This window comes from Scyliorhinus canicula, chromosome 1 (assembly GCF_902713615.1).
Source record: "Scyliorhinus canicula chromosome 1, sScyCan1.1, whole genome shotgun sequence".
Classification (NCBI taxonomy): Eukaryota; Metazoa; Chordata; class Chondrichthyes; order Carcharhiniformes; family Scyliorhinidae; genus Scyliorhinus; species Scyliorhinus canicula.
This window is the reverse complement of record NC_052146.1, coordinates 253492902-253510399: the sequence shown is the minus strand read 5'-3', so window position 1 is coordinate 253510399 and position 17498 is coordinate 253492902. Positions and strand designations below refer to the sequence as shown.

The 17498-nt window shown below is 44.7% G+C and overlaps 1 protein-coding gene across 1 annotated transcript in view; it reads right to left on the bottom strand.

Moving 5' to 3' along the window:
* LOC119973467 (potassium channel subfamily K member 2-like) overlaps nt 1-17498 on the bottom strand; it is a 236812-nt gene that overhangs the window by 62667 nt on the left and 156647 nt on the right. The window contains exons 3-4 of the mRNA XM_038811665.1: nt 14778-14895; nt 10892-11052 (exon numbers count right to left, since the gene is read on the bottom strand). Coding sequence (XP_038667593.1) covers nt 10892-11052; nt 14778-14895 — 279 coding nt within the window. The remainder of the gene's footprint in view (nt 1-10891; nt 11053-14777; nt 14896-17498) is intronic.

The window sequence follows — 17498 nt, the reverse complement described above, 5'->3', positions numbered from 1 at the left end:
TGTTTGATAGACTGCACCTATATATATATATATAAAGGAGAAACAGGTGGCACTCTGGTATTGGATGAGATCTGATTATAGAAGACAGTAAAATTGGAATTGAAGAAGTCAAAACTTCCTTTCCAGTTTTTTTACTGAGACACCATCGGACCTAAACAAGTGGACAGGAGGAGAAACAGCATAAATCCACAGGAGGAGAATGGCAGGAGGACCTCAGACCAGATTAGGAGCAGCTGGAAGGAAGGTCATTTTCCAGTGTCCAAGCCCAAGGGCCTGGCAACAGTCACACAAGTCTAATGATCTCACACTTGGTGATCAGGTCAGTGAATGTATCTTCCAAACCACAATACCAACCTCTCACTTCCAACACCTCAACTCAATCATTCACACTGGCACCCAGGACTTTAATCAAAAATCCAGATATTCCACCTCAGCCTTAAATATCTACCAATGATGACAGTCTCACATTCCACTTTCACTGTTTCCACACAGCTCTAGCTATTCAGCTTAAGGCAGGTACATCATCCAAGTACAATCATTGATATTCTGCCTCCTCTGTCTTGCAGGGCAAAGAGGCACCCATTAGAAGGGAGCAGAGTAGAAAAGATGGTGTAGCCACCTGGGGTGACCACTGCCCAAACACAAAATGGAAGATTGCAAGGAATGCAGGGAAAATTGGACATGTTGTAAAAAGCAAGCAGCTTGCAGAGCGCTTGTATATTTGGACTGCTGCAGAAACCAGTTTGGCTGTTGCTGAAACCAAACAAACGCTATGAAAAGAAACAGTTAGCATATTAATGAGGCGATACCGGGCGATCCCCAGGCACAAAAGAAACAAGTTAACACTAATCGATACATTCAATGGAAGGCCAGACTTTTCGGCGCCAAAGAAGCCCAAAACAATGAGTCCCAAGAACCGCCCCAGTGATCGAGATACTGCCCCGTTATTGGGGAATTCAAATCAATTGATTGGGAAGAGACCCAATCGATTGCGAGAGTATAGAGGGTCCGCCCAGGTGGGCGCAAGACCCTGAGAGGAGTATAAGACAGAGACCCCGACCCCAGCTCACTCTCTCTGCCAGCCTCTCCTTGACCAGCTAGCCCTCCCAGCAGAACACCGTTGCAGCAGAAGAACCTTGTGGAGGAGAGGTCTGGAAAAGCAGCCGCCAACAAGTAAGTGTCACAACGCACACTAGGGGAATAGACACCCCTGACCCCTTTAGACCATAACTACTGGAAGCCTGCGGACCCAGGACAAAGCTAGAAGCCGTTGTTCCCTGATCCGGCAGTCCCCTTGCCCAGATAAGTATTTGGCCTATTAGTGGTAGGATTAGACTAGTCTTATAGTTTTATATGCATGATTAGTAGATTACTGTAATATAATAAACGTGTCTTGTTTGGACTTACTAATTGGTGTATGGTTTTATTGCTTTGAACTTGACCTTGAAACTTGTGGTGGTATCTTAACGATACCTGGCGACTCCAAAGCTAAGTAACGAAACAGAGCCAAATTGAGTGTTAAGCACACTCACCCAGAATGAGCAACAATGGGGAACGAATCCGGCATACAGCTTTGCTGGGAACTCTGGGGATAGTGGCATTCTCCTGCCTTCTCACCTCCAGCATATTTTAACCTGATGTCTGGCATGATGAGCAAGCTGCAGATGTTGTCACCATGGCCCCTTTGCTGAGTGCATTAGCAGGCATGCCAGACAATGTCCTGTCATTGTTAAGGAGAGTGCAGAACCTGGCACTACCGTGGCACAGGGCATTGTGCAAAACCTGGAGCCAATTCTTCACAGCGCATAAGTGCTAGCGAGCCCCATTGGAAGATTTTTCTAATTCTACTACTTTTTAGAATCTGTAATATTTTGGGCATTTATTCCTTAACCACTTTTAAAAGTTTCAGTTTGAAATTCTGTTGGACAATTAGCAGTCAGGATAATTGGGGAACACGATGGAATCATATGTGAAGAAACAAAATAGTTTTATTATTTTACGTCAACGGTTTTTGAGTCTTGAGCTGAAGCCATTATATGCACGGTATATGGGGCAGGACGGTAGCATGGTGGTTAGCATAAATGCTTCACAGCTCCAGGGTCCCAGGTTCGATTCCCGGCTGGGTCACTGTCTGTGTGGAGTCTGCACGTCCTCCCCGTGTGTGCGTGGGTTTTCTCCGGGTGCTCCGGTTTCCTCCCACAGTCCAAAGATGTGCGGGTTAGGTGGATTGGCTATGCTAAATTGCCCGTAGTGTCCTAATAGTAAGGTTAAGGGGGGGGGAGTTGTTGGGTTACGGGTATAGGGTGGGTTTGAGTAGGGTGATCATTGCTCGGCACAACATCGAGGGCCGAAGGGCCTGTTCTGTGCTGTACTGTTCTATGTTCTATGCTGTTTTCATGGCCACAATACAATTAGGTGCTTTTAAAATCAGTTTGAAAGAATAGCTAAAAGCAGTCTGAACTTAAGATAGAACTATGTTTCAACAAAATTGTATGTGTTGCTTTAGTTGATCTGTACTAGAAGGAAACCTTTATTTTTCTGATATGACAGAAAGTAGTTTTAGAAATTAAACTTAATAGCTTTAGTGTGGGGATTGGGTTAAAATATACTGACAAGAGAATGTGACTTTATTTATGGTGTCTCTGTACCTGGAAAACAAATGTGCTTTCGTTTGTGATGGCATGTAAACTCTGAGGTGCCAAGGAGAAAATGGATGAACATTGTCTTTGGTCTATATGGCTCTAGTTACAGATGTGAGGTGACACAAGATGATTTGTATCTTCTGGCTAATAGACGAGGTGAATTTGGACTATCTCTGAAAAAAGGAGGAATGAGAGACTGAGCGGAAAAAAGTTGAAAAATCGTATTCCTTGCTAGCACAGTGTTACCATGGCTTCTGGAGTATGACTCTTCTGGACACAGTTCACCAACGCCTCAGAGACAATAAGACAGACATTGGCTGTGCCGGCAACACCTAGGTTTTGAAGATGAGAAATTTCTATGTTGTCTTCACTGCTTCTTAACTATATGTAATACGTTTCTTAATAAATTCTACTTGGTTCAGGAATACTAGTTATTCATGCCTTTTGAAGGTCATGAACAAGTGTTAGAAATTAAGAATTTGGACCTCAGATCATTTTTTAATGAGAAGCGTTTTATACCTCAAAACCCTAAACGTTACACCATGACTGCACTTGCAGAGCTAGCGTGATGTAATGTCGGTGGGTTCCTATCTCAACCTCCATTGCAGCACTGGCAGAAGACATCCAACATCTCAGTGCTGCGGTGGAAGCTGGGACTGAGGTCGGTACAGTCTGCTGCTGCCATGGCTGTAGATCACAGTCTCAAAAGCAGCTGGCAAGCTCTCATGACAGTCAAGCAAGATTGCTAACATTGCTGCCCTGGGAGAGTTGTGGTGGTGGCAGAAATGAAATACAAGCTAGCTATCCTCGCTCAGGATGACAGTACTCCTCCCACCACTGCACTCCAACAGTGCTCTTGCTGCTCTGCCTGCCAGCCCAGACGGCTGCCACCCTTGCCAAGGTAGTGCAGTCTGTAGCCAGGCCCTCGAGGACCAGTGCTGCTCAAGCACATTCTGCAAGGGCATTTACAGTCTCCCCAGTGAAAGTCAGCAGCCGTCCAACAGTCATGCTGCAGCAACTGAGGTACCTTTAAGTAGGAGCACTGGCGCAAGCAAAAGCACTCAAAGCAAGCACTGAGGAAATAGACAAGCATGAATAATTAATTTCTGCTGTATAATTCTGTGTTTTGTGATAAAGATGTTATGGCAAGATTATTGCTTACGGCCTTTATTGCTGATCTTAGCCAAGTGAATACTGTGATGAGGCATTACCGATAAATGGCAAGGTAGGGAATGGTTAATCCCTGGTGGTAAAGTGAAGTTCTCTAATGGGAAGTGGAATCTGAGCAGCTGCACTCAGATAGTATGTTTGGAGTTAAAAGGGGCCCAGATACAAGCTCCCTGACTTATCCTCTAGATTCCTGCTAGTAATGGCTGTACCTTCATGATGCTGTGGAGGATGCAGCGGACCACCACAAATTTTACAGATGCTCTGGCATACACTGGAGGGCTACCCCTCACCTCATCATCAGGATTCCCACTAATCTTGGCAAATCCATATAATCTCTCGTCCTGCTTCTCCTTGCTTAGAGAGTCTAGCATGTAATTGTTTCTTTTCACATAAATGGCTTCTGTCACCTCCATGGTGGTGTGATCGGTGGCACACTGGGATATGTTGGATAATCGTACACTCTCTCTGGCCATGTTGAAGTATACTGTGATTGTTGCCGTTACGGCCACTTGCAATACCATCCTTGCCACAGTGTGAGGCCGCAGATCCAGTGACGGCGGGCGGTTCAGTGACAGCCTCCTTGCTAAAGTCGAATTGCCCCCGGTATTGCACCAAAGTGAGATGGTTCACTGAAAACCCATGGTGGAGTTCTTTGCAGAGCTTCTTCTCTCTATCGCTTCTGCTCCATTTCTCAGTCATGTTGCAGACCCAGGGGCATGCCAAGAACAAGCCCATACCTCTTCTGGACTTGGGTGGTTAAGGTTCTTCCCTCCTTTAATAGGTGCAACAGTTGACCAAAGAACAAAGGAAAATACAGCACAGGAACAGGCCCTTCGGCCCTCCAGGCCTGTGCCAACCATGGTATCTGCCTAAAGTAAAACCCTATACACTTAGGAATACGTATCCTTCCATTCCCACCTTATTCATATATTTGTCCAGATGCCCCTTAAATGCCGCAATTGTACCTGCTCCCACCACCTCCCCAGGTAGTGCATTCCATATATTTACCACCCTCTGTGTAAAAACAATCTTGCCTCGCACATCAGTTCTAAACTTTTCCCCACTCACTTAAAACCTATGTCCCCTGGTACTTGATTCTCCTGCCCGAGGAAAGAGCATCTGACTATCCACTCTGTCCATGTCACTCATAATCTTGGAGATCTCTATCAGGTCACCGCTCAACCTCCATCATTCCAGTGAGAACAGACCGAGTTTATCTAACCTCTCCTCATAGCTAATGCCCTCCATGGCAGGCAACATCCTAGTAAACCGCTTCTGTACTCTCTCCAAAGCATTCATATCCTTCTAGTACTGTGGTGACCAGAATTCTACACAAAATATTCCAAATAAGGCATAACTAAGGTTCTGTACAGTTTTTATATTCAATGCCCTGACTGATGAAGGCCAGCGTGCCGTATGCCTTCTTGACCACCTTATCCATGTGCATTGCCACTTTCAGTGATTGGTGGATATACACGCCCAGATCTCTCTGCCTGTCAGTACTCATAAGAGTTCTACCATTTACTGTGTAATTCCTACATGCATTGGACCTTCCAAAGTGCATTACCTCACACTTGTCCGGATTAAACTCCATCTGCCATTTCCCCGCCCAAGACTTCAACCAGTTTATATCCTGATGAATCTTCAGACAATCCTCGTCACTATCCCCAACTCCACCAATTTTTGTGTCGTCTGCGAACATCCTAATCAGACCAGCTACATTTTGTTCCAAATCATCTATAAATACCACGAACCACAAAGGCCCCAGAACTGATCCCTGTGGAACACCGCTAGTCACAGCCTTCCATTTAGAAAGACCTCCAGAAACAAGCCACAGTACTTCTATTCATTGCAGAAGTAAATCAACATAATCTCGCTTGGAAATTGGAAGCGGGATCTTTTAAATTGCACTAGTTAGAGTTCCTCATGCAGCTGAACAAATATGGGCCGGGATTCTCTGACATGGCGCCGGGTCGGAGAATCCCCGGAGAGGCGCGAGAATCGCGCACCGACGCCCCGACGCCGGTTTCCCCATTCTCCGCTGGCGTTTTTCGGGCGCCGGCAGGTTCGCCGCCGCACCGGTCGGGGGCCGTTGACAGTGGCCCCCCCCCCGGGCGATACTCCGGGCCCCGATGGGCCGAGTGGCCGACGAGTTTAGCCGAGTTCCGCCGGCGTGGATTACTCACCTCTCACACAGCGGGACCTGGAAGGTGAGTGTGCGGGGCCGTCCTGGAGGGGTGGGGGGGTGGGGCGGGGGGATCCGACCCTGAGGAGAGGGCCCCCTTGGTGACCTGGTCCGCAATCGGGGCCTACCAATCAGTGGGCGGGCTGGTTCCGTTGGGTGTACTTTACTCCGCGCTGGGCCCCTGTAGGGCTCCGCCATATTGCCCAGTGGCCGGCGCGGAGAAGGGAACCCCTGCGCATGCGTCGAATCATGCTGGCGAATGCCCGAAAATAAGCCGGCTGGAGCTGGAGGGATGACTCTAGCGGCAACCTAGCCCCCCAGAAAGGTGAGAATTCCTCACACTGGCTTGGGGACATAGCGCCATTAATAGAGAATCCTGCCCAGGTTCTCTATCCATGAAATACCCACGCCAACACCCTGCCCAGTGTGAGGTACCATGTGCTTTGTGACAGAAGTGACTGGCAGCCCTATCGGGGCCACTGTATGACCAAAGAGTGGGATTTACCAGCCCCGCCTACTGCCGGGATCGTCCGGTCCTGTCAAAAGTCAATGGATCTTTGGCTGGGACGACAAGGCCGGGATTCTCCGAAATCCCGGCCAAGCGTTGACGCTGTCGTCAAAACCGGCGCAAGTGACGCCGGCGTCAACAGGCCTCCAGGCCCAGGCATTCACCCTCTCCTGGGGGGCTAGAACCGCGCGGAGTGCTATGCGCTGCCCCGGTGCTGAATGCCGGCCCGCCATGGCCAGCGCGGGTACGCGCATGTACGCCACGGCCGTCTCCGCCCCAGGCCCCAGGCAATATGGCGGAGCCCTACAGGGGCCCGGGGCAGAGGAACATAGGCCCCCGAATAAGCCCGTCCGCCAATTGGTTGCCCCCGATCGCTGGCCTGGCCACCATGGAGGCCCCCCTGGAGTCGGCTCCCCCCCCCCTTCCCCCTACAAGGACAGCCCCAGCAGCCAGAACTCTGAGATCCCGGTGGGTAGGACCATACGCAAACTACGCCGGCGGGACTCGGTGGGCACTCGGCCCGTCGAGTGTGGAGATCGCCGGGAGGTCCGCTTTCAATGGCCCCCGACCGGCGCTGCGGCGACCGCACCGGCGCAATGGACGCTGATTCTCCGGTCGCTGGAGAATCAGCGGCCCAGCTTCGGAGCGGCGTGGCGAGATTCGCGCACCCCCCCCCGGCAATTCTCTGACCCGGCGCGGGATCGGAGAATCCCGGCTCAAATCTCCCGTGGCTAATCCTGGCACGACGGGACTGGAACATTGTAGGGCTTCCATAATGCCTGCACCAGTCATGCTACAGTGCTCAATCTTAATCTCCTTCCTCCTTGTATAAGCAAACTCTTATTTCTGTTGCTCATGCATCTCTTTCCCTTCTCTGTATATAGCCATCAGCATCAAAGAAATTCCACTTCATGTGCACTTGCAATTACTACTCTCAGTTCTATATGCACAAGGAAACCAGAACTCGAATGCATAATTTATTACACCATCTGCAAGCTATATATTTTTGTTCTTGACATTCACACAAAATATACCTTCATAAATGGGATAGGCAGAGTCCAAACAGGCATATTCACCTTACCCATCCTATTGTTTTGTCGGGAAAAACAGCAAATGACAGATTGCAGAGGAATGCAACTGTAGACAGCCTACCACAATTGTGAATATTGCCCCATATAAGGAGTGTGCCTCACAGATGGAGGTGGAATTTTTCCTTTTAAATGCAGTGTCACTGCGGGTGGGAAGAGCAAACGGCAGATTTCTCTGCCACATTGTTAGGAACATTGAAAAAAATGCCCCAAGGGTCGGATGCCATGCCATAACCCGCCACACCAGCAACTTGTTTTTGTTAAAAGATTGGGACACCATTTTTAAAGGCCTCCCCGAAGTAAAAATAGAACCCCAAGCAAAACACCCTGACAGTGTCTGGGACAGTACCAGGAGGCATTACTATGGTGCTGCCAGGGCATGCATGATCCTCCCCCCGCCCCCCCCTTCCTCCTCCCCTTCCTCCTCCCCCCACTCCCGCTGGGTGAGGCATTCATCTGAGCTCCTCTGGCAGGTCTGCCCACCAGGTGCAGTGGGGCACCAGTCATAATTCACGGCAACATGCCTGTGACATTATGATAAATGTACAGAACTATAAGGGTTAATGTTATGTCCAAATCAATCACTAGAGGGAGCTAGTTGCAGAACTATATAAAGCAGCAATGATAAGCCTTCTGGGAGAGTGTTGAGGAGAAGGCCAGAAGACAGACTGTAGGAAAGATACTGTGAATGAGAGCAGATCATAGATATTGTATTAGTGTAGAGATTAGTAGTAGATGTGGGTAAATTGTATGTTTATTATGAACTGTTTATTATGTAGGAGTAAGTGTTGAATCCAATTTAGTAGTGTGGCGCTAACAATTGCACACAAAGACTCGAATCGGTACAAGAGAGGCTGTATTACAGTGAGATGCTATTCCTTCGGCTGCAGCTGTAGAATGGCATCTCAGGGAAACTTATGAATATTTATACTGCTCCCTGTGGGTGGAGCCAGCCGGCAGGGGCTTACCGGAAAACCTGTAATACAGGTACTGTCGTACATCCCCTAATGCAAGCACACACATCTATACAGTGGTAGATCACCACAAGTAGTGTAAATAAATCTTTAGCTTTGTTTAATATAAAAGCTACTTGTGGTCTTTGTGAACACTACGCCAACCATCCTTGGATCAGAACCAATAGAACACCACAAAACCCTCACATCGAAGTAACCGATAATGTAATGGGGGGAATAGTTGCAAATTTATTGAACTGGGGTTCCCGATGTTGAACGCCAGAAGTCCCGTTATGTCACTGGCAGGGGTGGGCAGGGAGGGGGGTGGCGGGGACAGTCTCCTTTTCAACAACATGAAACACTAGTTGGGCCTCTCGTAGGATTTTCTGCTCCCACCGCCGATCCTTGGCCAATGAAAACGAGAGCTGAAAATCCCCCCCAATGTGGGGATTTTAAGAATGAGGCTGAGGATGTAAAGCAGGATCCTTGGCAGACACTCTGAATTTGTATTACACTCCTTCCTTTTGCATGTTCCATCATATTTAGTCTCAAACTGCTGATAGCCAATGTACCGTACAAGAATACAACAGTAGCGTTTTCTGAACTCCTTAGTTATGTGACCAGAAGCTACAAAACAGAGCCTTCCCAAAAACACATGATCAGCACTTCACCGGGCACGGCATGGAAAGTACATGACTCCAAGAAGCACCAACATAGGACCTTCCACATGGTGGGACATAGATAAAGCAGCCTGAAGGAAGCACCCTGGGTTTTCACAGAACCAACGTGATCACCAGTCCAAGGTTGTGATATCACAGAAGCAGGAACCACCTGTTGAGAGCACCATGTCATATCCCCCCTAGTTGTTGAAGCCAAATATCCATAGTACTGGCATTTAGCTTTTAAAAGAATGAGCATGAGCAATCCTTGTTACCTTTGGGACAATCTGGCTAGGATCTTTAAGTACATGGCAAAAGAATACAGAAGTCTTCAGGCCAAAGATGTAGGTTTGTCAGGAAACACTTGAAAAGTATAAATTCAGTCTTGCAGCTAGCAACAGTTTCAGGGACTTCTGCTGCACAGTCCATCACAACAGAGGCTCTTATGACAGCAGTGATAGTGGCTCTCCAAGTCTTCGGCAATAATATCACCTCATTATTCCAATGAGATCTGCGTACCCAGGCACAAGGACATCGATATCAGAAGTGGAAGCTAGCTTCCCAAAAGTGGTGTTTCTGTCTTTCCAAGTGGCAATCCTTTCACATTAGCTCGAAAGCAGTCGGAGGCAGACGGGTTCCACAAGCAGTTGGGTGGTACCCTCAAATTCATGTTGTCAAAGTCAAGAGATTTTATGATATTAGGAGCCTCTCAGTAATACTTAGCTGACATTTGATCTTGACATCAGGACAGCACTGGAAAGATGTACTAGATTAGTTATGGAAGCAATAACATGCTTCAACCAATAGCTGACCAAGGCACACAAAACTCATCTCTCTGAGTACTCTGAGGTAAGTGCCGTCTAGCTTTCAAATGTAATTGTCGGGCCCCTTTAGCCTGCCTTACACTCCCATCTAATTTCTATTGAAGTCATTAATTATATTTGGGTTGTCTCTACTCACAGAGGGCAAGTTGCTCATGCCTTGTACGCACAAGAAGGATTATTCATTCGGAATATTACCCATCCTCTGTTGCAGCCCTGTTTGCTTGTTTTATGGTTCTCACTTCTTTTTTGACTGCCTTATTCCTGTTGAGGTACTGAAATAACTTTATACACTTTGTTTTTGTATCTGCAGATATGCTTTATTTTCAGGGATGTCTTTGCCATTCTGAGCACTATAATAACAAGTTTCTACATGTTCCTTTGGTGATTCCAACAAGCCCCTTCATCTTGCTCACTGTAGAGTCTCTGTAGAATTTTTCTCCTTTTTATTTCACATCTAATTAATTTGTTAATTCATTTGAGGTCGTACATAAAGCATATACTCTTGTGTACAATATGGAAGTAAAATATACAATTGTTCAAATTTGCAAACTTCTGTAAGCTTCTGAAGATATTTTGAACTGTAAATATTTCTATCATATTCCAGTGTTCAGGATATTGCAATCTTAAAATGCCCATCTATTTTAATAGTTTTGTTAAAAAGTCCATGAAATTCTGATTGCCATTATTTTAATAAAATATTATTCTGCAAAATTACAGATAATATTAAATCTACATGGGTTTTAAATATCACCTGGACAATTTAGCACTTAAATATATGATTCTAACATTTTAAAGAAAGATTCTAACATTTTAGTTCTCAATTTTGCATTCATTTATTATGAAATATATTTATGGAACTTACAAGGAATACATCTTCCACTTTAGAGATTCCTTTTCCAAATATGGTTCCTAACTGGTCACCAACACCAGCAAGTAAAAACCCAAAGAGTGGAATTCCTAACAAGGCATAAATAATGCAGAATATTTTTCCACCTACGGTCGTTGGAGAAATCTTTCCAAAACCTAGGAGAAAATAAGATCACACAGAATTAGATAAAAGTTATCAAAACTTCTTACAGTTGCAACATGTCTTACAGTGGATGTAAGCATTGAGGTACAGTAATTTGGATCTCAGAAGACAAACAAGAAAACATGCAAAATATTTATTTAGAAGAAATACATTTTATATTTCAACAAATTGATATTTTGTTTCCTTGAAATGTAACTGTTGCTGGAGCAACCATTGGAATACAGGAAATAAGAGCAGGAAGCCATTCAGTCCCCCAAACCTTGTTCACCATTCAACTGTGCCTGACTTTCTACCTCGACACCACTTCCCCGCACTATCCCCATAACCCTTTATTTATATATGTCTTAAATATCCATAAATTGATCGATTTCTGGCTTGAACATACTTAATGACTGAACTTCCACAGACCTCTGGGTGGATAATTCCAAAGATTGACCACCCTCCTCATCTCAGTCCAAAATAGCTTACCTCTTATTCTGAGACTGTGTTCCCCAGTTCTTGACTCACCCAGCTAGGGGAAACAACTTTCCTGCATTGAGCCCAGGAAGAATTGCATATCTTTCAATGAGATCACTTTTCATTCTTCTGAACTCTAGAGAATACCGGCCCAATTTCCTCAATCTCTCCTCAATAGACAATCCCACCATCCCAGGTATTTGTCTGGTTAATCTTCGCTACACTCTCAATGGCAAGTTTTATCCATCTTTAGGTAACGAGAGAAAAACTGGACACAATACTCCAAGTGTGGTCTCACACAATTTCAGCAAAATCTCTTCACTCCAATACTAAAATTCTCTTGCAATAAAGACCAACGTTACCATTTACCTTCCTAAGTGTTTATGGCTGCACCTGCATGTTCGCTTTCAGTGACACATGAACAAGGATACCCAGGACACTTTGGACATCAACGCTTCCCAATCGCTCAAGAAATAATCTGCATTTTTATTATTTCTCCTCCTCTCTTGATGGCTCTCCTATGTGACCATACTTCACATGAGCCTAAATAGAGAGGGAACAGGATGGCCTCTCAGCCAAGCCCAATACTGCCTTCACTGAGCCCCATGTAAAAACACTTTCCAGCAGGGGCTAGAAGCATCAGGTGAAGTGCATGGAGATTTCTAAAGAGGCATTATACTATGTCAGTGCTGACAGGGCTACTGAGAAAAATCTGGAGCAGTCATCGGGGAGAGGTTCAGCAGGATTGTCAGCATGAAGTGTGACAGATGCCGCTGCAGAGGTATGCTGATGTTCCTGAGGATCAATTGACACAAGTTTTAGAAAGCCATAAAGACAATAATAATAACAATAATCTTTATTATTGTCATAGGGGTTGGTTTAGCTCAGTGGGCTAGACAGCTGGTTTGTGATGCAGAACAAGGCCAGCAGCACGGGTTCAATTCCCGTACCAGCTTACCCGAACAGGCGCCGGAATGTGGCGACTAGGGGATTTTCACAGTAATTTCATACTTGTGACATTAGGCTTACATTAACTCCGCAATGAAGTTACTGTGAAAATCCCCTAATCGTCACACTCTGGCGCCTGTTCAGGTACACTAAAGGAGAATTCAGAATGTCCAATTCACCTAACAAGCACATCTTGCGGTACTTGTGGGAGGAAACCGGAGCACCCGGAGGAAACACATGCAGACATGGGGAGAACATGCAGACTCCGTACAGACAGCGACCCAAGCAGGGAATCGAACCAGGGATCCTGGCGCTGTGAAGCAACATTGCTAACTACTGTGCTGCTACCAATTGTACACAAAGACTCGAGTGAAGTACAAGAGAGGCTTTATTGCTGTGAGATGCTATTCCTCCGGCGGCAGCTGTAGAATAGCATTTCAGTGAAGCTACCGCATATTTATACACAAGCTCCCTATGGGCGGAGCTAGCCGGCAGGGGCTTATCGGATAAACCTGTATTACAGGTAAGCCATACATCCCCCTACTGCAAGCACACATATATACAGTGGTTGTATCACCACACCGCTGTGGTAGAGTTTTCAGAGTGATCAGGGTCACCAAGCTGTGGATACTGGGCGGGTGATCATTTGGGCTGCAGAGTTGTAGGGCATGACTCAGCATTGTTGATCAGCTAAATTAGGATGGTGTGGTGTTCATAAGTTACTTTACTTTAGCCGGTTGGATGTATAGCAAAGCCAGGTAAAAAGTAATATCCACCTTTACCAAGATATCCACCATGCGGCAAAAAGTGTTTTGGTACAGTTCCATCCGGTGCAAAAATTAGGAATTGTAGTAAAAGTTCAAATGAACGATTAAACAGCAGCAACTCCTATAAATTAATTACTTCTCCCGTTTTCCACTCAAGAACCTTACAGGTTCATTCTATTTAATTTCTTGTATTTGCATTTTCTTTACCGCTTATTCTATCCTTTTTTCAATGCTGTCTACCTGTGATATCTTCCAATTCTGATGGTGTATCTTTTCCTGCAATTTTACCTTGTCTGTTGTATCCACTGACATTAAGTAACATATTGACTTTGATGGAACTTAAAATAAGAAGAGATTTGTTATGGGCAATTGATTCAATTTATTCTGTTGCCCAAAGTTAAAATTATGTTTCTAATATATTTTTTTAAATAATCTTTGTCACAAGTAGTTTCATTGCAATGAAGCTACTATGAAAAGCCCCTAGCCTTATAATATACGATAGGTTGGAAGATGATTTACAATACAATACTTTTTATACTATATAGTTTTTTCATTTCTTGAATGGATCAGAGAAGAATTGTAACAGGAAACTAATCTACTAAAGGTGCCATTTGCATGCCCCTTTGAGAAAAGTTTTGTTTTACCACATGGCTTGTAGCACGGCTTCAGTGATGTCATTTGTGGGTGGAGCTGGGCTATGGCTGTCAGGTGAGAGGGGGTTTGTTGTTTTGGTTTCATTTTCGGTTTGTTCATTTGGACTGCAGGAATTTTCCGTTTTTTCAGTGTTTTATTTTAAAAGATGTTCCAGTGAACTGAAAGCACATTGGGTGTCGCAAGCTGTCTTGGTAACGTTAAAGCTGGTTGGAAACTGGATCAGAATCTCAGGGAAAGGACCAGTCCCATTCAAGTGAGATTACAGTGTGCTGGGCCACGCCCTTGAAAGGGGTTTTGGTTTTATTGGATTTTGTATTGAATTGGAACAGCTAAGGGGTATTCATTAAGAGTTACCTGTTGTGTGGTTTTTCCATGTTTGTAATTGTGAACAAATTCTTGATAAGTGTTTTATATACGTTAACTACATTTTTATAATAAACTTTGTTTTGATTAAAGCACCTAGGAAGTCTGATGAATCAGACCTGAAGTGAAGGCTCTTGTGCTCATCCTTGCCAAATTCAACATAAAAGTTATAGGTCAGATGAGTTTCTAAGCCCTGGCCCATAACATAGGTTATATGAAATGTAACTAAAAATCCAAGATATAATCCAACATATTATTATGCTGTGTAATTGCACATTCTGTCATAACTAAAAAAAGCGAACCACATATCTTATATTGCATTGTTAATTCTGCTTTTGAACTGAAAGGACAACTGGGCCATTTTGCCAAATAGGGAACATTGCAATTTGAACAAATTGCTATGAACAGGTTTGTGGATTTTGCTAAAGCCACAGTGTACTAATCATAGTCTCGTGATGCACACCCTTAAAGTGAATAAGGTGAACATAGATCATGAATGACAGATGCAAGATTTATTATAAACTCCTTACCTATGGTAGTTATAATGGTGCCAGCAAAAAAGAAGGAACTTCCCAAATCCCAGTGGCTAGTTTGGTTGGTAGAATTCCCTGCAGGATTAACACCTGCATTTACAGCTTCCATCAGATGCTGTCAGTTTGAAAAGTATACATCAGTAAGCTTCCAAAATCATTAATCATACAATAGCAAGACATGCACAATAATACATTAATGAATTGGCATAATTGGACACTAAGTAATAACACGCCATTTTTGTTTGAAGAACATTTTTATTGATTGTTTTATAAATGAGCTGGAATTTTCCAGACGTTCCTGCCAGCAGCAAACCCCTGCCGTACGTTTCACGATGATAGGGGGTGCAATGGAAAACCTTGTTGGCAATGGAGGGACCAGAAGATCCCGCCACTGGCCAATAGCAGGTCACCTCTGCAAAACATACCGTGGCGGCACGGGAAATGTGCCCATGGTTTCTTATAATGGCTTTTATCTCCCCGTCACACAGTTGCGAACAATTTGAGGAATTGAGTGTTACCTCAGATCTATTTTGACAGATTGGATTAAAGCCTTCTCCCTCTAGGATGGCTGTTGCAGGTCCGTAGGGGTAATGTTTGGGTACGTTTAGTTTCAATTTTTACTTGATGTAGATTCATGTCACAAAAGTACCCACAATCATTTACCTCATATTAATTTAGCAATTTTATTTGCAGTCTAAAGGATGTCTGAGATGTGGAAAAGTCATAATGTTGTTGCCACAGGCACTCTTAAACGGCTTTAATATGTGAAAAACTGCCCGCTCCAATGGCTACATACAGCAAGCCCAAGCCTCTGGGACTAGTGACCAAGAAGACAGAGTTTGTATCTTGGCCTCATTACTTTCCAAGGGTGCATTCACACTAGAACTGTAGCTATATCGAGGTTTATTGAAAAAGCAATCTAAATGCAGGGCGAAAGTCAAACCTCTTAGCTGGAGAGTCAGGTCAGCCCTTAATAATGCAGTTACACTACACAAGTTTAGTGTCAGTTAAAAGCCACTTCATACTAATAGCAAACATATAAAATAAGTGCATCCTAAGACAAACTAACAAGGTCATTCTTCTGCGTTGTGGTATGTCACCGTCATGCATACAGAGTCACAGAAAAAAGATATTGCGATAATTCACTATCTATTCCAGGGGCCATGTGAAATGATAACAATGCTCTCCGTACCTTTGACAAATAATACATTTTGATCCCTCTTACCAGAAATGATCAGAGGCCTAAATTTTCACAAATGTAATAACGATAGCTATTTATTGGGCAGTTCTGTGTCCATTTTGCCTTGCTTTCTAATCTTCAATAACAAAAAGCACCAATTTTAAAAATATATATATTTATTGAGGTTTTACATTTTAACAAACAATGCAACAACAGGAATGGCCCAGCACCACGGGAATAAGTAAAGGCTCAACATACATGAATACAGAGGGGAATATGAGAACAGCAGTACCATTTGGTCAATACAGTCAATAGACATAAGTTGATAAGGGAAAAACAGGATAAGGCCATGAAAACATGAGAAAACGGCACACACCTTCTCACGTGGTGAGTGCTCGTAATTACCGTGAGAATTCAGGCTAGGCTTTTCATGCCATGTTCAGGCATGCACTAATATTGGGCAGCATGGTAGCATAGCGGTTAGCTCTATGGCTTCACAGCGCCAGGGTCCCACGATCGATTCCCGGCTTGAGTCACTGTCTGTGTGGAGTCTGAACGTTTTTTTTTCTCTTTTTCATCTACGCTGGTGAGTGTGCACCAGGGCAATATGGACCCACAGTTGGGTCCTGACCCATGTAATCCACTCATGGCAGTTCTCCATCCATACAGGGCAGCACAGTGGCACAGTGGTTAACACAGTTTCCGCACAGCTCCAGGATCCCAGGTTCGATTCCCGGCTTGGGTCACTGTGCAGATCTGCACGTTCTCCCCTTGTCTGCTTGGGTTTCCTCCGGGTGCTCCGGTTTCGTCCCACAGTCCAAAGATGTGCAAGTTAGGTCGATTGGCCATGATAAATTTCCCTTAGTGTCCAAGACGGTTAGATGCGGTTACGGGGATAGGCTGGTGGCATGGGCTTATGTGCGGTGCTCTTTCCAAGGGCCAATGCAGACTCGATGGGCCAAATGGCCTCCTTCTGCACTGTAGATTCTATGATTCTATGATTCTTTTGTTGAGATGCATTGATGACACTGAGCATAATCCGAATATGTAACTGTTGGTCCTCTCTGTATAATTGTATGGAATGATGTTGATTTTGTACTGGGCCTGAGACTGGGGTTATGTTGCGTTGTGTGGTATATATGTAACATCCCTTTAGAACTGGGGTGCTCACAAATTTTCTTTGTTTTTTTTATTAATGGGGATAATGAATCCATAATTGAATTATTCAGGTGTACACATGGGTCCAGTATCCAAGGAAAGGGTGTGACAATAGTGCCTCTGGAACTGCTGGAATTGAAGTAGTATATTTTTATTATAATAATAACCTTTATTGTCACAAGTGGGCTTACATTAAAAATGCAATGGACGTTACTGTGAACAACCCCTAGTCGCCACATTCTGGCGCCTGTTCGGGTACATAGAGGGAAATGCAGAATGTCCAAATTACCTAATAGCACGTCTTTTGGGACTTGTGGAAGGAAACCGGAGCACCCGGAGGAAACCCACGCAGACACCGGGAGAACGTACAGATCTGCACA